The 20,517-nt window shown below is 39.7% G+C and overlaps 1 protein-coding gene across 1 annotated transcript; it reads right to left on the reverse strand.

Moving 5' to 3' along the window:
• Nucleotides 1-250: 250 nt before the first annotated feature.
• ESM1 (endothelial cell specific molecule 1) lies at nucleotides 251-19,297 on the reverse strand. The gene is made up of 4 exons (XM_039710002.1): nucleotides 19,180-19,297; nucleotides 8,884-9,553; nucleotides 4,793-4,948; nucleotides 251-2,739 (listed from the first exon to the last, which is right to left on the reverse strand). The coding sequence occupies exons 2-4, from the start codon at nucleotides 9,206-9,208 to the stop codon at nucleotides 2,639-2,641; spliced, it is 582 nt and encodes a 193-aa protein (XP_039565936.1). The 5' UTR covers nucleotides 9,209-9,553; nucleotides 19,180-19,297; the 3' UTR covers nucleotides 251-2,638.
• Between the last annotated feature and the right edge of the window lie 1,220 nt (nucleotides 19,298-20,517).

The following is a 20,517-nucleotide window of genomic DNA, read 5'->3' on the forward strand; positions in this document are numbered from 1 at the left end:
TGGACTCAAATGATATTAAAGACTTTTCCAACCTAAACAATTCTACTATTCTATGGCTCTATGATAATTTCCACTATTTCTTATCCTGGTGCATTCCCATTGTCATTGGTTGCAACAGATAAATGTTTCAATGGATAAAGGGTAAAATAAAAGGATTAAATACTGTAATTTCAACCTGAAATCTATTCTGTGTGCAACGAACTATCACTGAAGCAGCTAAAGAGATACAAAAGCATTTTATAAATTTGATGAAAAAGAGCAAAAATTGTCCAAAAATGTTTTCAAGGCATTCTTCTCTATCTCCTCCCTTCTCCTGACTTGCCAGTTGTGGATTCACAAGTTATTCCTGTATGAAAAATGAAAGAGTATCAAAGAGTTTCCGGCTCTCACCAGAGCTAAATAGTCCCTGGCATGGTAATGGCCAGGCCAACAAGAAAAGACAGCTTCCAAATCCTTCCTGTACTGGGATTGGCCAAAAAGTGGCTGTTCCAAGTAGGCAGCTATGATCCAGCCACCTTGTTTTGAAGATGAAGGTGGTTGAAATGGTGTGGACACAAATTTTTTCTGTACGTGGGACACCATTTTTTTTTCTGCAATCATGAATGGTCACAGAAATTCACTGAAATAGATGCAGATGTCGTAAAGCTGCTTCTGTGGATTTGAGACCAAAAGCACACCTCACCTGCATGCACGATGGCTGTACCATCACCAGCAGGCTTCCTCTGTCTTAATAGATAGACACAATAAACAGTGATGCTTTCAGTTGTTGTTTTTAGGGGTTTTTATTGAACAATAATAATATTACACTCTTTAAAACCAACTGACTTATTAGATTTACATTCAAGAAATCATAATGTCATTTATGACATTGTTGGAAAATATTAATAATGTATGCAGTATTTACTACATTCTTTAAATATTTCTCATCAGTGTGCTGGAAGACCACAGGTTTGATCCTGCCCTCACTGAAATCAAGAAAAAAATTACTTTTGATATCAGTAGATTAGAATCAATTCACTTGCTAGTAAGTAGCCCAGGAAAACATTATTCCCTCTCAGACCCTAACATTCAATACTGGCTAAGATGTGGTATTATGCTAGTTTGAGATTTATGTTTATATGTCTCCAATTATCATGGCAAGAGAACCTGGACTTTCATCATGACATTTGGATGTCGACTGCTGTCATCATCCTCTTGATCCAGATCAGCATGATTCATGCCTGCTTTCCCAGGTGAAAGCATCCTGCTTTCACAGATGTTGACTTTGGATCTCTTTAAAGGCATCAGAGTTTCTGTTGTTCATAGTTTTAAAAGCATTATTTCAGATCCTGAACTAAACTCTGGCTGCTGTGCTGCAGTCAAAGCTCAGGTTGATTTCAAAGGAAATGTTAAAATCAAGCCACACTTCCAATGAGAGTGCTCTGTGTTAGAAGGCCATTCCTAAACTCATGGCATCCAAGTTCACTCTGACACAGCAACATCAATTTTCATTGTCTGTGGATATGGTTGTCTTCAGGCATATTAGCAAGCCCTTCTCAATGGTGATTTTTAGCTTAAACAATTATCACCCAGCTTAGACTGAATGAGGGGCTGCCTCTTCCTGCAGCACTCTAACACATACAAGTTTTTCTCCTGGCTGAAATGGGACCACTTGCTCATGCAATTGAGAAACAAAGGACTGGGTACCAGAATACTGTAGTCTGTGGCTGCACTATCACTTGCTGAGAGTTCAAGGCTTCCCTGGTTCAAATAAACTCCCTGTGAGTCACATCTGGGCCATAGCCAGTAAAGATGGAAAGCATGAAGGTCCCTTTGCTGGCCTCTCACCACTCTTCCAGAAAAAATGCAGATATCACCTTAATGACACCAACTAGCTGGTTTATAGAAATATATATATTTAAATAAGGATAAGCAGCTTCTTTTGTTTCAGATCCCCTTCTACAAATCGGTAGAATTTACCAATCTGCTGTTTCTCTGTACAAAATTTAACTTTAGAAATTCAACTAAATACAATATATGTCTGCAGTGTCTTGCCTAAGTTATTCACAATGTATAGACAGAAGTGCTGGATGTTTTCTCTCTGAAAAAAAGGCATATTTGTCTCTGAGGAATTGTCACCAAACTTCCAAAAACTAGAAAATTCTTAACAACTAATGTTGGTTTATTTAATTTACACTGTTGTGCTTCTGTTGTTTTTATTATTATTGAACAGGGGTGTTCCTTCCATCTGAGGTGTTGTTTATATGTGTTTCTTTCACAATGGTTCCACATCAATAGTATCACTCACCCAAAATGTCCCCTTCATTCAGTGAGAGATTTTCCAGCATCAGGCTGGCAAGAGTCAGCCTCTGGCACTATTTAAATGATCATGTTGGGTTTTCAGTATTACTATACATTCAAAAAGCCATGATACATTTCTCTGTTCAAATACTTATCAAAACAAATATCAAAAGTAATATACACTGTACAGTCTATTTTTAAGTAAACATTTTTCTCATTAAAAATGGGTCACATTTAAGCTTCAGAGATTACATATTCATACATTATAAATCTACTTTGTTCTTAAAGTGTGTTGTTGCATATCCAATAATCTGTGAGAAATGCATTCACTTGAAAGTCTTACAAGTGTAAGTAAATATCAGCGAGGGTTTAGCCATTTCATTACTGGAGAGCGAATAACTTTCTCTTTAACGAATTCCTCTTTTACAGAATTTCCATCCCCTGATGCCATGTCATTGTCTGAAAAAAACACAAAAGTAAAGGTGGATTTCATGAACATGAAAGCTTTAAAATATTATCCTGCAGCAATGTCCTGGTTTTATGAATACTTTGGAAAATCCTTAACTGCTATGTTTGCAGAAAACTCAGTAAATTACCTCCAATTACCTAGTTGCAAAATTTCTACCAAATTAAGGCATAAGTCATATCTGGTTTCTAATAGTTTAAGCATAAGGCTGATGAGTTGACTTCAGTTTCCAGTTCTGACTGTAACACTCACTGCAGTGTGACACAGGACCAAGCAACACATCCTCAATAACTACAGCAGTAAATTAAACCCCTGCAGCTATCCTCTGACTGAGGCCAGCTGGCACAGAACAGCCTGGTGTCTGCCACTAACTCTCTTACTCTCCAAAAATAGGTAAAAGATACTCAGTTTGTCAACTGGAAACAGTCCCTGGCTGAGGCTTGTTCCTAAGCTGTGACTGAGGTTGTTTGGCACAGTTAGCTGGCTGGGGACACAGTGTGCAGTCCACTGCCCCACTGTTTGACCGTGAAAGGAGAAAAACTGGAATGTACAGGACCTCTGACACCTTTAAGTTTGCTAGACATATGCAGGCATAGTGGTCTTTATAAAACATATGGGTCAGAAACTTGCCTGTTTAAAACACAGAAGCATTTACAGATGTTTTAATTCACTGATGATCACTTAGATGCTATAGTTACCTCTGAAGACCACTTTCAAATGAAACCCTGTGTGACCACACCATGGACTACTGCTTGTAGTGTCCCTGCTCTGCTAACAGTGACAGATCTCTGAGGACAGAAGTAACTGGGAAGCTTTTGCAAGGGTAAAAAACTGTTTGTTTCCGTGCAGTGGATATCTCATGCTGGCTGGATAAATCAAGCAGTTAAACATCGAGGCAGCAGAAAGTTTGGGACCAAAGGAAAGTGAGAAAGAGAATAGAGGAGGAACTGATACAAATAGGCTGTCTGGGAAGGTTTGGTTTATAGGCTAGATAGAGAAAAAACTAGCACACTCATTATTTTGGCAGCTTCAGTAATAAATAGAAGAAGGAAAGGCAAAAGAGCACAATCATGAGCAAAAAAAGACCAAAAATATCAGGGCTGATTAGGCTTGCAAGAGGTTTTTTTGGAGATTATTTTAAATGTGATGTCAGCTGCAGAAGTTTGCTTCAATCTAACTTTCTGTAAGCAAAGAAAGAGAGAAAGAGAAATCTTGTATTAAGACAGCAAACTCTACACTGCTTAATATAACAGAAGAAAATTTTAAATTTGCACACAAGCTGCAGTTGGAGAAGAAATTAAATCCAAAGATTTTTAGGTGAAACCCCATAAAAGATGCCAATAGACCTAGAATTAAATCTCTGGGGTTTTTTTTTTCTTCTACACATTTGTATTTGTTTTGGTTTGTGTTCATTTTAGAGTAAACATCATTCAGTCAAACACATTTCAGTATCATCAGGTGTGAAAAAAGGCACTTAATCCCACCTCTACAAACTTAAGTGATCTTTACTTGGTGCATCAAAAACACTTCAGGTTGTCACATTCCCTGTTTTTTTTAATTTTTATTTTAATTCTGGACAGACCTATTACAAGCTTCAGACATAAATGTAAACGAAATAAATTATTCCAGTGATACAGTGACAAATGACTATAATAAAACATTTAATAAAAAGGTTCACTGACAGCTGAAAACATATAATGCTCTATCCTCATGGGGAAAAAGAAACCTTGTTTTTACTATCTAACACTAGTAAATGCAATGCAGTGAAATCCTGAGCTGACATGCAAGCCCTAGCACAGCCTCCTGCTTCACAGATGATGTTCTGCTAGCACATACAACAGTTGCAAAGTATTTCAAAATGTTTCTAGCATGTGTCACCACTCGCCTAATTCCTTGCCACATGTTAAGGAATAAGAAAAATAAACCTACCTTGTGTTGTTAATGGTTTGCACAGCTCCACCAAAGTACCCGCCACTCACACACAGAGTGGTAGCACTCATGGGAAAGGTGTTTTCTGCTAAAATCAACTGTCCCACAAAGTCTTACCTGTGTGTGAAGATATTTTTCGTCGATTTGGAGGCTTTGAAGCAGAAAGTTGAAAAAACGGGAACTTCAGACACTTCCCTGTTACTCTGTCACAAATGCCAGAGGGACAGTTGCAGGTTTTCCTGCATTCCATTCCATAGCTACCGTAGGGACACTCTGGAAAAAAAAATACAGCAAAGCAGTTTTCAGTGATCCAAGTCAGCTGCTGTCTTAATAGCTAGTCTGCTTGAAAGTGGAAAACCTGTGAGAGGAGGTCAGCTAGACCTTAGCTACAGGATTTCAGCATGCTGACTGCTTTTCTACAGTATTTTCTAGTATTAACAAATCTTGACACACTTTAGGTATATAATTTCATTTCCTGTAACTTATTTACAATGTGCTACTGGTAATCCTTCTCTGAAACACTCTTAGATTTAAGTGCACTCTTACATTAAATTGCCTTAGTTAAAGGCAGTATGAATATGTAGGTATACAATTATAGAAGATTTAGTTTAAGGACTAGAACTGAATTTAGAAAGGAAGATAACTCCAGAAGTTGCCTGAACCCACTCTGTGTCTCACTATGATATTATCTGACTTTCATGACTGTTGATATTTAGAGCTGCAATCTGATGCTGATGCAGGGCTGCTGTGGCCTGGGCCAGCAGTCTCGGAGGAGGATGCAGCCTGACCCTGAGGAGCTATCCAGCAAACTCACCATCCTCCTGGAGATGCTGCTGGGTCCTGGGAGTAGCCTCCCACTCAACACCTTCTCAGACAGCCAGGTTCTGCCTTCCCATGGCAGAACCTCACCTGCATCTCCAGCCTAAAGGGTGGGTATGCCCTGAAAGGCTCTCTGGCACTAAGGCAACTCCCTGGTTATGCTGTATCTGGTCACATAATGCCCCAATTCAAACCTCACATCCCTGAGCAAACTTGAGGAGGAGCACTACAATGCAGTTTCTAGGATGGGAACAAATGCTTTCCAAAGAAAATAAATTTACAGGAGATTTATAAATAAAGGTACAGGAGATTTTCCCTGTCCCATAGCTGACACATATCACATACTGGGTCTTATAATTTCCCAGAGGGTTTAAACTAGGGGCTACAGTCCTTGTCTTCCTCTGCCTTGCTGTTGAATAGGATACCTTCCCAAAACCATTGCTAAAGAGGCAGAGACTGGGAAAATCCATGTCTAACACATCCTTTCCAAACCCACGAACAGGTGATCATTCCCAGGAGAGGTTTGAGATACCCCAGGAAGGGAAGATCTGCAGAGTTTCTGATTCACCTCCTAAGGGAAGATGAACGACTATTCAGCACTGGACCAAGGAGCCATCTAGCCCAGGCCTCCACAAAACACTTAAGAAAGGTGACCATAGTAAGCACAAATGATACCTCTCTCCTCATATTGTCTCTCCTTTCCAGCTATGAGACCTCCTGATCCAGACATAGTTTCTTTGTGTATAACAACCCACAATAAAATTACCCTTTTCAGTTTGTTCTGTCTCCTCTTGAATGAATGCAAATTTCAGCTTTGCCATACAGCCTAGGTAATATGAAAATCAAGCTAACGCACTATAGTTATATAGTTATAGTGTAGCCAATGTTTTTCAATTCTCTGCGTATCAAATGGATATATGGATTTGTTCTTATAAATTAAAAGCCCTAGAAGATCAGCCAGTTCCCTGAAATGGGCTGCACAGTGAGTTACTCCAGCAGGGAGAATCTTACTAAGCCTTAGAACATCCCCCTTCCCAAGAATGGCCCTTTCATCCGCTGCTTGTCCGCATAAAGCAAAAACAAAATCCAACCCAAGCAGAACTGTTCCCGTGTGCATATCATCCCTGGGAGACCAGCAAAGAGCACACACTACATGCAGCATCAATCTGCCTGCTACAGGTGCTCCGCCTGGAGAGGTGGGATGCAAAGCTATGCACAACAGCATAGAAACAAGTCTGAGCCCAAAGCACTTGGCTCTGTGTAGAATAATCCTGGCATTGATGCAGCTTTTTAGATTTCATGAAACTGAGATCTGAGTAAATTTGTCTTTTAGAAGGTTTTTTTTAAACAGGATCCTGTTCCTAAATAAATTGCAGATAACTCCCAGTGTTTTAATGGAAGCAATGGCAATAAAAAGTAATTTTTTTCAGGCCATAATGACTTTGCTATTGATAGTAGTACAACGCACTCTCCTAATAATAAAAGTTTCCAAAAAAAATTTTCTGGAGTATATACTGCCCATTTTAGAAATAAGAAATTGAAAAACAGAGAGTTCAGATCATTTCTCCAGAACTTCAAAGTAAATTGGCAACAGGAAGCCAGAGAGAATTTAGCCATCCTGCATCTGTCAGTTATTGCAAACATGGAAGTTATTAAAATGAGTGAGTGACCTGGTATCATATCTGCACATGGATATATAAAATAACAATGTCTGGCCCCAGGGAGAGATTGTGCTCTTTCAGAGCTGAGATGAAGAAAGAAAAATAATTCAAAATTACATCTATAATATTTAGTGGAAATAAATATATGAGGAAGAGAAGTTTTAAACACCAATTTAAATTCTAAGTCAAGATATGGCTTTACTGAAATCAATGAGAGTTTGTCCACTGACCCAAACTTTACTTCACATTTTCTACAGAGCACCCAAGATTCAGCTATGGGGATTCAGATCTCAAGTCCCATAATATTTCTTTTTTGCCATTCAAAGGGTGCTATTGCAAAGAAACTCCTGTGAGGAAAGTGAAAAGTACACACTAATTCAAAACAATTGTTAATGGAATTATAGGCAGTATCTTGCACTGTGGTGATTTTTTAATAAACTGATAATCAGTCAATTACCTCAGTAAAAAATTTTCGTGGTGAGTGCATGAAAGATATAATCTTTATGTGTAAGTTCTACTCATTTGCAATAAAGTACTACTTTGGGTTTGTAAACTGATAATCAGTCAATTATCTCAGTAAAAAATTTTCCTGGTGAGTGCATGAAGGTATAATCTTTATGTGTAAGTTCTACTCATTTGCAATAAAGTACTACTTTGGGTTTCATACTCGTGCACATGAGTTTATTTTAAATAAGGCAAAAAAAAGTGTTTTGTGTATGTGAATCAGCCTAAGTGATTTTTGCAGCATCAGGTCCTAAGTCATTACTTTAACTGAGTCTATTAATACTCCTGATATTTAACTGCCAAGATATTCCCACTTTTAAGGAAGTTATTCTAGGGCTTATCTGTGTTTACTTACTGAAGTGGTACACAAACACAGCAAAACCCACTGCATTCATGCTTTGCAAACTCTTTTTTTTAAATAGTTTGTTTTTTAAAAAATTCACCCTGCTTCTTACGAATATAGTACCTTGTCACCCTTTAAAGATTCTCCTCCATTTTAAATGGAGTGAGAATAGCTCCTAAATGAAAAATATGATTATAGCCTCTGACTAAAGAAATCAGCATGCAACATACCTGGAAAAAACTGAATACAATGCCTGGCTGCTCATCTCACAGTCAGATTCTGTTCTGCTATTGTCATCCTTCAGGCAGGAGGGTTTCTGTTTGCCTCCCCTGACCACATCCCTGGGATGACTGAGCACCTCAAAGTCAGGACTAAATCAAACAGGACAAAGTCTCCAGGCACTCAGGCCGTGCTGCTTTCTCCATCCCCCAGACCCCAGCATGAGTACCTAGTCCCTGGGCAGGCAGCTGGCAGTGCCAGAGGGAGCACCACACCCAGGAGTGTGCAGCTGCAACACGGACCCTGTGACAAGGTTGGACTTGCAGGATTAAAGTCTTAATAACTTATAGAAAGCCACCCACAAAATCAATAGAAAGAGCAGGACTAGTGCCTGGGTGTCTCAAGCTCCAGTCAAAAATCTCATCTCCAAGCACACCCTGTCAGTATTTCCTCACACATGTCCCCAGGTGTAAACAATATCATCACATTAATAAACCTGCCCCAGTACATGTAATGCCTTCTAATGACAGCAGGTATTTTTCCCCATTTTCCTTAGTTAAGGGATGAGCTGTAAAAATCCCATTTTCCAGCAAGAGGCAAACTCTGCATGTGTGTTGCTGTCAAATTGCCACAGCAGGTGCATACAAAGTGAATATCATTACCTTTGCAGATACCAAATTCATCACCAAAGTCATCCTCCTCAGTGTAAAACTGGCACTTCAGCCCAGGACCACACTTGACACCATCCATACCCGAGACAGTACGGTAGCAAGTCTCGCCCAGAGCAGCTGCACACACTCTGCAGCAGCCACAGTCATCCAGCACCGTTCGCTTGCAGCGCGCGGTGCTCTTGCATGCGTTACTGTCACAGGGATCAGGGCAATCTACTGCGTATTTCGCACTCCAAGCAGCTCCAGCAGGCACAGGCATCAGGAGGAGTGTGAGGAACAGAAAGCCCTTCATGTCTTGCAGGGGTAAATGCTCCATCCCAGAGAGCAGGTCTCAGTGCTCAGCCTGCTGGTGCCTCTTGCCGAGGGAAGCGGCGGTACAGAATCCAAAGTGGTAGCTGCACACATCAGCCTACAAGTTTATGAGCTTTATAAAGTGTGTTGCCCACATGTTGCACCGTCGTCAGCTTCCTCAATCCGGCAGCGTTGCTCCTGCCAGCCTCCCTTGTTTCAGTTTATGAAATCCAGGATGAAGGTTGGATTAGCACTCTGCTGCCATCCAGGAATTGAAAAGCCTGAGCTGATGTAATCTGTTATGTTTAGTTGGTTGTTTTGCATGAGGACTAAAAACTCTCTCACATCCGTTTCAAATGCTCAAGGACGTCTGCCAAGAGTAAAAAAAAAAAAAAAAGTAAAAAAACAATCAACCCCGAGGAGGTTGCATACCTTCCTGCAGGACAGGGATTGCTCTGACGCTGGGCACAGTGCTGACAGGAGAGCTCTGCCTTGCTATCACAGCATGTATGGCCAGAAGAAAATCACACTGAATCATCTTACTGCTGAAAGAATAATCTTTAATACAACAAACCTTTGCCATACTCTTTTGGGGAATGTGGACGGTTATTTTGGGGAATTAAATGAGATCATGTCATTTAACAGCCAGGCTTAGATTTTTCAGTAGTTTTTTCTGCCTGCATTGAAACAGTACTTTTTAATCAGTGTTTAAGTGGAGGTGAATTAAACATTTCACTCAAAGATTACTGCTAGAACTAAAAACTGGTCAGAATAAAAACATCATTTTGTGGGATCTTCGCAGGAAGTTCAGGAGAATGAGCAATGAGCTGCCCCAACTTCACAACCAAAGGGGAAATCCCCATCCATCATCAGCACTGTCTGCACAGCGTTAACATAGATCCAGGGGGCTGATTCTTCTCCCCTTACACCACTTCTATTCTGACAAACTCTCTGGGAAGCTCTGATGTTGCTCTTCAATTAAATGGATGTAAATAAACAAAAAACAAATCTCAGCTTCCCCTGTCTCCTCTCTTAGACTTTCTTTATCCTGCCAGAGCCTTGACAAGAAACAGCAAACAAGAGGAGTCCAGTGAAACTGATGAGCCACTGGAGAGATGAAAATTTCTGTATTTAAAAAAAATCTACAGGAAAGGAAAAAAGGACTAAAGCTAGCCATAAATAAACCTCTGAATACCAAAAGTTGTTGCCAGTGAAGTTAGTGGGAACCAAAGTAAACTGAACTGTGTATGACCAGCTTGTCACTTGGGAATCCTGTGTCTCAAGTGGGCTAAGGACACTGCCAGCAGGCTGCCAAATAAAATGAAGGACTAGACTAGAAATACCGGACAGCAGGAAAGCCTGTTCTTCATGAATGCAAATGTGAATTGATAAACCCAAAGCCAAAATGCTTAACTCTTGTGTCTTGTGAAGATGGGGAAAACCAACAAGCTGGGGGAGGGGAGGGGAGGGGAGGGGAGGCCTACTACTGGCCTAGTATGTTTAACACTTGTCAAAAGTCAATGTAAAAAAAAAAAAAGTGAACAATTAAAGAGTTAGGTTGAGGTCTCATACAAACCAAGGAACACTATTTATAAGCATGAGCTGACAGCAATCAGCTCAATTCATGGTAGACAGCTTTATCTTCAAAATGCAAAGCAACTATCATCTAAGAAGTGAAAGGAGTACTCCGAAGGTGGAAATGAAAATTGCAGCCAAAACCAGAGGAGGAACACAGGTTTAAGATTATAAGGAGGAGATCAATTAAAAATGTATGTCCTACCGCTGACCCCATCACAACTGAACAAAACAACCCAATATTTCTTCCATAGTTCTCAAGTCATCAGAATAATGTAAACCAGTGCCCGTGTCTGCTGGAATAGAATAGACTAAAACTGACATTGGTTTATATTTATAGGTCAGGCTATAACCTGTGGGGCTGAGGAACCAGTATAAATCCCACTGGGCAGTCCCTCATGTGGGAGAGAGATGCTAAATGTTCAATCAGAGAACCAGGGAACAGAGCTAAGGCCAGTAACCCCCTCAATACCAGGGCCAGATCTGCTTCTAAGGGTGAAATAGCCAAAAAAAGATCTTTGCACAATTGGTGCATCACAGGTCTACAGCAGTAAGGAGCAGAAAAGCTCACCTTTAAGGTAATTCATACCTGCACTTCAAACTCATACATGCTTGCTCACTCAGAAGAGATAACAGATGATGTGTAGTGTGCAGGCCCATCCACACATATACTCAGACATTTATGCCTGATATTAACTACCAGCTGGTAAAATCCTATTCTGTAAATATGTATAGGAAATGCTCCTTGTCTAAAACACCAAATGAGATCTGAAAGGGCGACATGTCACGTTTGGGTTTCTCACAGGAAAAATGTCCTACAGAGATCATAAATAAAAAAATTACACACAGATGTGGTGAGGAAAAGAAATCGTAAAAGGAATCAGCACACTCCCCTAGCAACTAGCCAATATTATTTGGAATAAAATGGAAACTGTATCCTATGTTTGGAGCTAGAGGCCAAAATAAATTATTACAATGGATTAAAAAGATATATGTAATAGAAGAAAACAATATGAAGAGATAAATATCTGGATTATATATGAGTATCATGAAGGAAATAAGGATACTATGATCTTCCACACTGTCCATTGATTAAATAGTGAAATAAATCCAGTGTCATTCTCTTCGGTTTTAATGTTTCTCTCCTGTTTTACCTGTTGAATCCATTGTTGAAAGCTTTCCTTTCCAGTGAAAAGTTTAATCCTGTAAAACCCTGAACTAAGGTCTTCCATGAAAATTGATGCAAAGGGAATTAATGAAGCTTCCCCAGATACCAACAGCAGAAAATTTGCCACTGTTATTTAACTTGTGTTATAAAGATATTTCAAAGGTGGAAGACCTTCTGGATCAGATCAGAGCTAATTTTTCTTCCAAATTTACAGCACAAATTGTCTTTTTGCCAGCTTACATCATAATTACATCACCATATATAATGTTTGGCACTTCTTCTAGAAGCAAAAAAGGTTTCAACCCTTGGGTACCGTGCTTTACAGGGAACCAACAATCTAATATTGGTGAGTCGTGTTTCCAGCAGAATACTTCTGAGAACCATTCTTGCATTTCTCTTGTAAATAATCTATTTATCAAGCAAAAACAGTCTGTGGGACTGTCTTGATGTTGCATTTATGCCCTTTGAAAAGTATGACCCCACGTGTTAAAAATCCCCATAAAACTACAATCTTCATGACACATGATTAGTCTCCTTACTAGGTTAATAGGCTTTGTTCATTTTACTCTTTATGTAGAGAAACGTTCACCTCCAGTCTTCTGGATTTAAGCGTTCTGGCCACTGTTACTATCCAGTGTTTTGAATATATAGAGTTGGGATAAGCAGGAAGCACTAATATCTCTTTAAACATAGGAAAATATTTAATGTATGACCCTTGTTGCTCATTTATAAAAGACGGTCCCTAAACTAAAAATATGTTACCACACATTCCTGAACAATCCAACCTTTTCCCAGGCTTCCTTTTCAAAAAGCCACAAGCACAATGCTATATGAGAAGCAAAAATTCAAAGGGAAACACCGAAAGGAAGCTGAGCTGCAAAGTCCAAAAATGAAAAGCCAGAAATAGGAAGTAAGAGATAAGAATCAGGAAAGTGAGATAGCAGCAAGGACTCCCCTTTGTATGATTTCTTTTCTTGTATCTTTTCAATGAATTGCTAATTACTCTTTGTTTCAGCTGTAGCATAGCAACTCCACTCTGGTAAAAATAGGTGCTTTGGGACATTTCCTACTCGCTGAAGGCAAGAGATGTTTACATGCTTTCTTCAGGCAGACCAGGTGCTGGGCAGAGAACTGGGTAGGCACAAACTGCAGGAGCTGTGACTGGATATGGTGGGTTACCTGCAGAGGGCCTCAGGAATGAGAGCCACACCTTCTTTGGAGCACAGCAAAAATATGTCCACATGCAAACATGTCCACGTGTCCATATGTCCACGTGGCATGTTCAGCCTGTTTGCTGGCAGCCAAACGTACTGCATATGATTTATGCTCTCTGAGTTTGCCATTGAAATGGAACTGGACCCTGTCAGGTCTGTGCTGCTTACTGAGCCCATGTGGCACAGTCCTGTGCTTCCAGGGGCTCCAGTCATGGCTGGCTCTGACTGCAGGACCTCTGCCCTGTGTGGTCTCTTCACAGAACAGGTATTCCCAGGGATTTTACAATCGCCGTAGTAACCTGCATAGCAGAAATCTCTGGCATTCTCTCAATTCAGTTATGAATCAAGTGAAATAGTTCTTCTATGCTTGGAGAAGGTGTTCAAGAGGCAAAAAAGTCACAGAGAAGTGTAAAAGTTCTACTGCATGGCAGCAAGGGTCAATTTATTCCATGGCGGGAAAGTCTGAGTTTGTCACACCAAATAAATACATAGTTGATTTAAATGAGGAAACATGATGAAAAAATATGTTGTGACGCTGTTACACTGAAAACTTTATTTAATGCTTTCAAGACGCCTACATTTCCAGGGGAAGAAAGGTCTTTCAGTGCCCAAGTCCTCCAAGATCTACACCAGGGAATTTCAGAACAGTACCAGAAAGTCACATCCCTTTTCTATACTTCAGGAAATTTGCTTCTCTGAATATAATGACTGGTCGCTCACAGCCCCAAACTCTGCCTTCACACAGCAGGGTCAGATTTCACACACACGCACACACCTTATCAGTACTTTTGTCAGGAGCTACTTCTTTTGTGAAACCCCTTGGTTCCAGAAATCTAAATCACCCCAGATATGTCATATGTACACCTAGGCAGAAATACAGAAAAACATCTTGTCCATACAGAAAAACATCTTTTCAGGTCTGGTCTTCAAATATTCTGTTTCTTTATCAATTAAAAAAAAACCAAGATGTGCATGATGGTTCTTTGCATGTTCTGCTTAGTGGATCAGGTGTCCATATGGTAAATGGCTTTAATGCTGAGATAAGGTGGCTATTTCATCCTTCACTGTCTGCCATAGTTAACTGATGTAGAAACACACACTCATTTCTCTATTGCCACAAAGCCTCTGCTCTCAGTAGTTCTCTGCAAAACTAGAATAAAATATATAAGATTTGAAAAAGCATTTTAACCCGTTTTTTCTAGACATAAACAATAACACACAACAGTCAGTAAAATCACAAATACCATATGGGTTTTATCTTTTCTCTGTGCAATCCAAATGGTAATTGTACTCCAATTCTATGAGTCTCTGATAACTAAGCCAAATACCAAAAGAATAAATATTTTTTTCTTGGTACCTGTGCAGAATCTGAAAATGCACTCTTTCTGTTTTCCTAGGTATAGATATTAGAGTCAGATAGTTTAGGATTGGTGGGAAGTAGGCTTTTCCCTGCAATTTAGGTTGATTTTGATCTCTGTTTTTAAGATTAAAAAATTGATAACTCTATAGACCTTTATGAGAATACAATAATATCTTAAGTATTAATGTGATTTCTACTTTTCTGTACTAAAATATTACTTTTGAAACTTTGTCGCAGTTAAATAGTGCTATTGTCTTACAACATTTCTGCAAATGTTTTAGCCATGCTTTATATATAGTTTGGACTTGACTAAGTAGCTATTTCCTGTAATGAATGACAAACTATTAAAAGCTTGTTATCTTCTTGTGCTACATGTGCTGCTAACAGGCAAATCTGTAGTCATATGTGTGAAATGTTGAGTTGTTTAAGTTAGGGTTAGGTGTTTTCACAAGCTAATGCTTCCATGTATTCTTTGCAATATAGCCAGGATGATTTCCATTGGCAGAGAAAATCAGTTTGAAGTAATAGTCTTAGATATGCAAGTATATCAAATTTATATTGATCACCATTTTTCTTTTAGGAGAAATCTGTCCCTTTCATAAGAACTCAACTTTGAAATATAGAAGATTTCCAGAATAACTAGGTGATCCCAGAAAGGCCAGAGGAGAACATCTGTATTTCCTAAGTAACACAACTAGAGGGAAGAGCCAGAGAAGGTCTGAAAGGAGTAAGTACACCAATGGGAACTTTCTTTTCAGATTTTTTCCAGTGTTACACATACTTTTTTCCTTGAGATGAGTGATTATTTCATTATTCCTTCTCTCTGCCACCCATTCTCTCTGGCTAAGCTTTAGTCCTCATTACACTGATTTCTCCTTTATTATACTGTACTTTCTCTCTGATCTATGTGCAAGTTTACTTATGCCACACACAAAAAGCACCCTAAAAATAAGAGCTCAGCAGACTATTCCTTTACTCCATCTTTATTACTTTCTCTTGTTCACAGCTCTCACACTCTATCCATCTTGTCTATCCCAGCTGAAGCCTCTGAGACTTTGGATTAACAGGAGCAAAGCCTTGTTAAAGGAGACTTTGGTGGCTGGTCCTCAGGCATTGCTGTGCTACATGAATTGATATGTACTTCACACATAGGTTTGGAAACAAACTGAATTAATGTCTTGGCTTCCATGGAAAGAGACACCAGTCAGGGTCTCCAAGAAAAATGCAGTTGGAGGGACCTAACACAGGACCATTTGTTTCCCCAGTGTGGCAAAAGGATTTTCACGCACATGCTTCCTACATCCTTTTTCCTTTGTTCCATAAATCGTATGTCTCTGTTTGCAAATAAAATTTTGTTTTCTTTCCTTGGAGCACACATATTGTGGGTGAATGCTGACCCCAATGGCATAAGTGCCGTGACAGCAGGGTCAGATTTCACATGATGCTTTCAATGTTTTATGATCTCTCTTGTGTGTTTTTTGCTCAAAATATGAAAAGAAATGTTTGCAAACAACCAGAAAGCAATGAGGAGTAACTTTTTGCCTTCACATATTGCCTGTGACAAATTTGGTCTCATTAAGAAATAAAACTGTTAGAAACCTGAAAATTATAAGTTATAAACTTACAAAGAGCACTTCTAAGTCTATTTTGGTTTGTATTTTATTATTTTCAGCTTTCTTAATGTATTGATAAAAGAGGTGTAATAGCTAGCAATATTACAAGTGCAGAACACTACCTTGCATTTTTACTCAGAAATGTGGTAGTTTATATGCCCCTATATACACTCAGCATAGGAGATGAGAGAGTAGAATATAATACACAAGTAGTCTTTTTTTTAAATTTTATTCATTGATCAAGGTTAGTTATGTGATCAAAGCTTGATGGTAATTTTCAGTCATTTTACCAAATGCCCAGAAGATTTATTCTTTAAGAAAAATAACCAGGGAAAAGAAATATGAAATATACAAACCTGGAGCTATCTTTCCAAGTTGTGAACCTGACAGACTGAATATGTGATTTCTCCATAATGGCACATTATTCTTCTCTTTTGCTTTATCTTCTGAATTATCATAGTTTGAGCATGAGCTATTTTAAATGTTTCTTTGACCATGATAGAATAAGCTTTTAAAGCCAGAAATAGTTCTGAAATAGTTCACAATCAGATGCACTTTCTTAGATGATTTATTTAAAACCAGATAGCTGCTACTCAATCCCATGTTTTAATTGTGCCCTGCACTGTATTATGGATCTTCTTCCTGTACTATAATGTTTTGGACTATGAGCGCTGGCTGGGTGCTGGGCAGGTATCTCACCCAGACTATAAAGGAGCTGCAATGTGAACCAAGAGGAAGGTCACTGCAGATAGTGGTTGACAGCAGGAAACAGCTCCCAGCACCACAAGGTCTGTTGTACAACATTTTCCCTCATGGATCCCGGGAGGCCACTTGGGCCAGAACTGGGCAGAGTACCTTCAGTGCTGGCTATAGTGGCTTTTTCTGTTTCATAAAATGAGAAACGTTTGGTTTTTTTCATTTATGAAGCATAGGATTTAAAAATATAAAGTCCATTTTCAACAATCAGCATAAAGAGAAAGGGTTTTTTTGTTTGTCTATTGCCTAAGATAAATGCCTGAAACCGGACTTGGAAACCACTGACTGTGCAGATGGAAACCCTTTCAAAGGCACTGGAAGTGTTTGTCTGGGCAGACACTTCCCAGGATGGCTAAGCTGCAACCAAGCACCATGAGGAGGGAAAAACCCAACCCAGCACTGCTGGTGGAACAACAAACCCTTCTGGAAATTGCCACCCAAATGAGTATCAAACACCATGAGGAGGTGTAGGCAGCAAGGAGGGAAAAACCCAACCCAGCACTGCTGGTGGAACAACAAACCCTTCTGGAAATTGCCACCCAAATGAGTATCAAAATGGATAACCATTACTGTGACCCTGACTTTAGTAACAGTGCAGGAAAAACAAGGGGAAGGAAAGAGGCCTGGAAGAAAAACAATTTAAATATCACTTTAGAATTCAATTTAGCTTTTGTGTTTTCTTACCAGCAGTGCTCTCACCTTGTTCAGGTACTCTCAATATTTCTGCTCAATGAGGCAAAGAGTGCTCGATAACATCATTGTTCATAAGACAGGATAGTCTGTTATAAAGTAAGGTGTTTTTTAATAATTCAGGGCTCTGATGTGCAGTCCCTGTCAAATCTCACTGTGGCACACCCTGGCTGATTGTTGCTGCATCAGTCTCATTCCACAGGACAAGTTAACTTCAGCCACCCATTTCTGCTCCTGAAGCAGCACAAACTCCACTCCATCCCTCTAATCATCATCACGGCTCTTCTCTGGACTTGTTAAATAATAGGTGATTAAATACTCATAACTATTCCTTTTTAGTACTTTTTAGAAGTGATTAAGAGTGATTAATATCTAATTGTTTTCATTTACTGATATTGCTTCTGTCCTAATTATTCCTATCTTGATTTTCTATGTGACTGCAGTGACACTTGTTTTTTATTGAAATAAAGGTGTTGTAAGAATGTGTTAATAGGGCAAAGTTTCTTGCTTTGTACCAAAAAATTTATTACTAATTCATAAGAATGAGCTCTCTGAAACCCTACTGTTTATATATTAAATCTAATATATATCTTTGTAAGTAGGTAAGCTATATAAGTTCCTATTGTATTATTATATAAGGGCTTGGGGTTTTTTTAATAAAGGCTTTTTTTGCTTATCTTTCTGTGACTCCTTGCTTCAAAAAAACCTGTGTCATCTTGAATTGAATTGCAATTAAATTAAACCTAATCTGTTAGACATTAATTATGAAATGCATAAATCAATCCAAAAGAAGCTTGTTCAGAAGATTGTGGGGTTATCAGCATACCGGGGTAGAAGTGTCTGAACCAGCTGTCGGGTCACTAATAAAATTAGGATACATTTTTTAAATTACCAATCTGTAATTAGAAGACATAGCAGACATAGGAAAATTACTTGCTATAATTTGTCTGACTATGATGAACCAATTCTTCTGGCAAGTATTCCAGAAAATTATCTTGAAAATCTGATGTCTTGTTTTGTTTTAGTTCTATTTCTAAATGTTTCTATCTGATGCCAGATTGCATTGCCCAAAAGAAAGGTTACTTTTACAGCTTGCTAGATAGCAGGCAGCTCTGTAGTCAGAAGATAAAACAAAGGCTTTAACTAGAAGCTGTGGAGTCAGTCCATGCTTCAGGCATACCACCACAGTTTCAGGAAACAACAGTTGCTGACAATAGATAATGATGCCCTCTGTACTGAGAAATAGAAGCTTGTTTAAAAAAATTATTAACAAAAAATTGAACACGCAGTGCACTACATGTACAGCCAAAGCTAGTACAAAACATCAGGCACTACTGCCCAGCACAAGAACAGTATGAACCTAAGGACCAAACCTGACTGGCCTCTGCACCCCAGTGTGATGTTTGTGAGCTGTCAGACCCCTCTCACAGACAGAGCAAGGGCTGTGTGTCAGCACTGTGTGCTCTGCTCAGCGCCATACAGCACATGCCAGTGCCACTTGTCAGCCCTTTGCACAGCCTGGCCAGCCTTAGGGGCTGCTCTCTGTGCCCAGTCATGACTCTGTGACAGGCAACAAGCAAGTCAGATCTCAGAAAATAATCCTTAAGAAATATTGCTTACCTGGAAGACCTCAGTAAAAACAGAGAGGCAAAACAGAGACCTCAGCTCTGCACAGACAAGGCTGAGAAGTGCGAGCATAGACAGGAACATATGCCTGGCCAAGGGCAGAAGGATTCCCAAGGCAGGATCCTTTAATCCACTCATAAATTTCCAGTGGGGATAAAAATAGCACAAGAGAGCTGGTCTGATAGAAGAAGCCAATGTTTAGGAGCTGGCAGGTACTGCTCAAAAGGACACCTCACAGGCACCTAGAGATTAGCGCCAAGGCAGGTTGGGTTAAAAGAGACAAGACTAAATTTCTCTCACTGAGTGAATGTGGAATTGCAAATGTTGTGTTAATATGTTTAGTAAGCTCTGCCACAAGCTGCTGGAAATTAGCTCTTCTCAATCTGGTAAAAAATGTGTTTCCAGCTTATTTTTTTCTGGCTTTGTTGGTGTCTGTCATTGCAAAACTGTAACGTACATGGAGCTACTCTCTGTGGCTTTCCTGCTTTGATTTCAGTTCTGAGAATCAAAGCCCAGCAGTGCTTTTAGCAGTGAGTGACATCAGAGGTCACCTCCTTTTTCTGGACCTTTCTTCTGCTCATCTCTGGCTGCAGAAACAGTTATCCTTCCACCACGTGTTTTCAGAGGTGTTAACAAAATCCAGGACTGTGGGACACTTTGCAGGACTCCTGCACTCTCTCCAGTCCAAAGTGCACCTCCTCAGTGAGAGGGGTGGGAGGGCAGGCATTCTCTCAAGACACTGGCATTTCAAAGCTAGCAAAGACTTCCCTCCTATTGCACCGGGAGGGAGCAAAGCCTCAGGGTGGACAGAAACTGAGTCAAGGCTGCTGCTCCATAACTGTTGCTGGAGGAGGAGCTGCTGGCCCTGGGCACTGAGATGGGTTCTGGTAAAGGTGGGAGGGAGCCTCAGGGGCTTGGCAGGAGCAGTCAGGCCTAGCAGTAACACCCTTCCACATGCTCCATCATCCATAAACAGAAAAAAGATTATGTGAATGAAGAGAGATCACACACAGGAAGCCCACCATCTGAACTGTAATGAGCCTGCTGATTATGGTTTCTAGATTTTATCACTCACTTTTTTCAATCAGTGACAGAGTCAGCCACTGTTCACATGAGTGAGGGAGTGAAAGTCTTGCCTTCACCAAGCTGAACACCAGTTTGTGACCACTGGGCTGCATGGTGTGAAAAGCCTCCTGTCATTTACCTCACAAAGTTAAAAGGGACTAATTTGTGTTGCAACGTCCTCGAGACCCCCAGCTGTAAAGTGAGAACAATGGTACAATTCTTGGTGAGAAAAATTCTTTCCACTTTTATGTATCTTTTGCTTTTTCC

This window comes from Passer montanus, unplaced genomic scaffold, assembly GCF_014805655.1.
Source record: "Passer montanus isolate IOZ18808 unplaced genomic scaffold, ASM1480565v1 scaffold22, whole genome shotgun sequence".
In the NCBI taxonomy this organism is placed as follows: domain Eukaryota; kingdom Metazoa; phylum Chordata; class Aves; order Passeriformes; family Passeridae; genus Passer; species Passer montanus.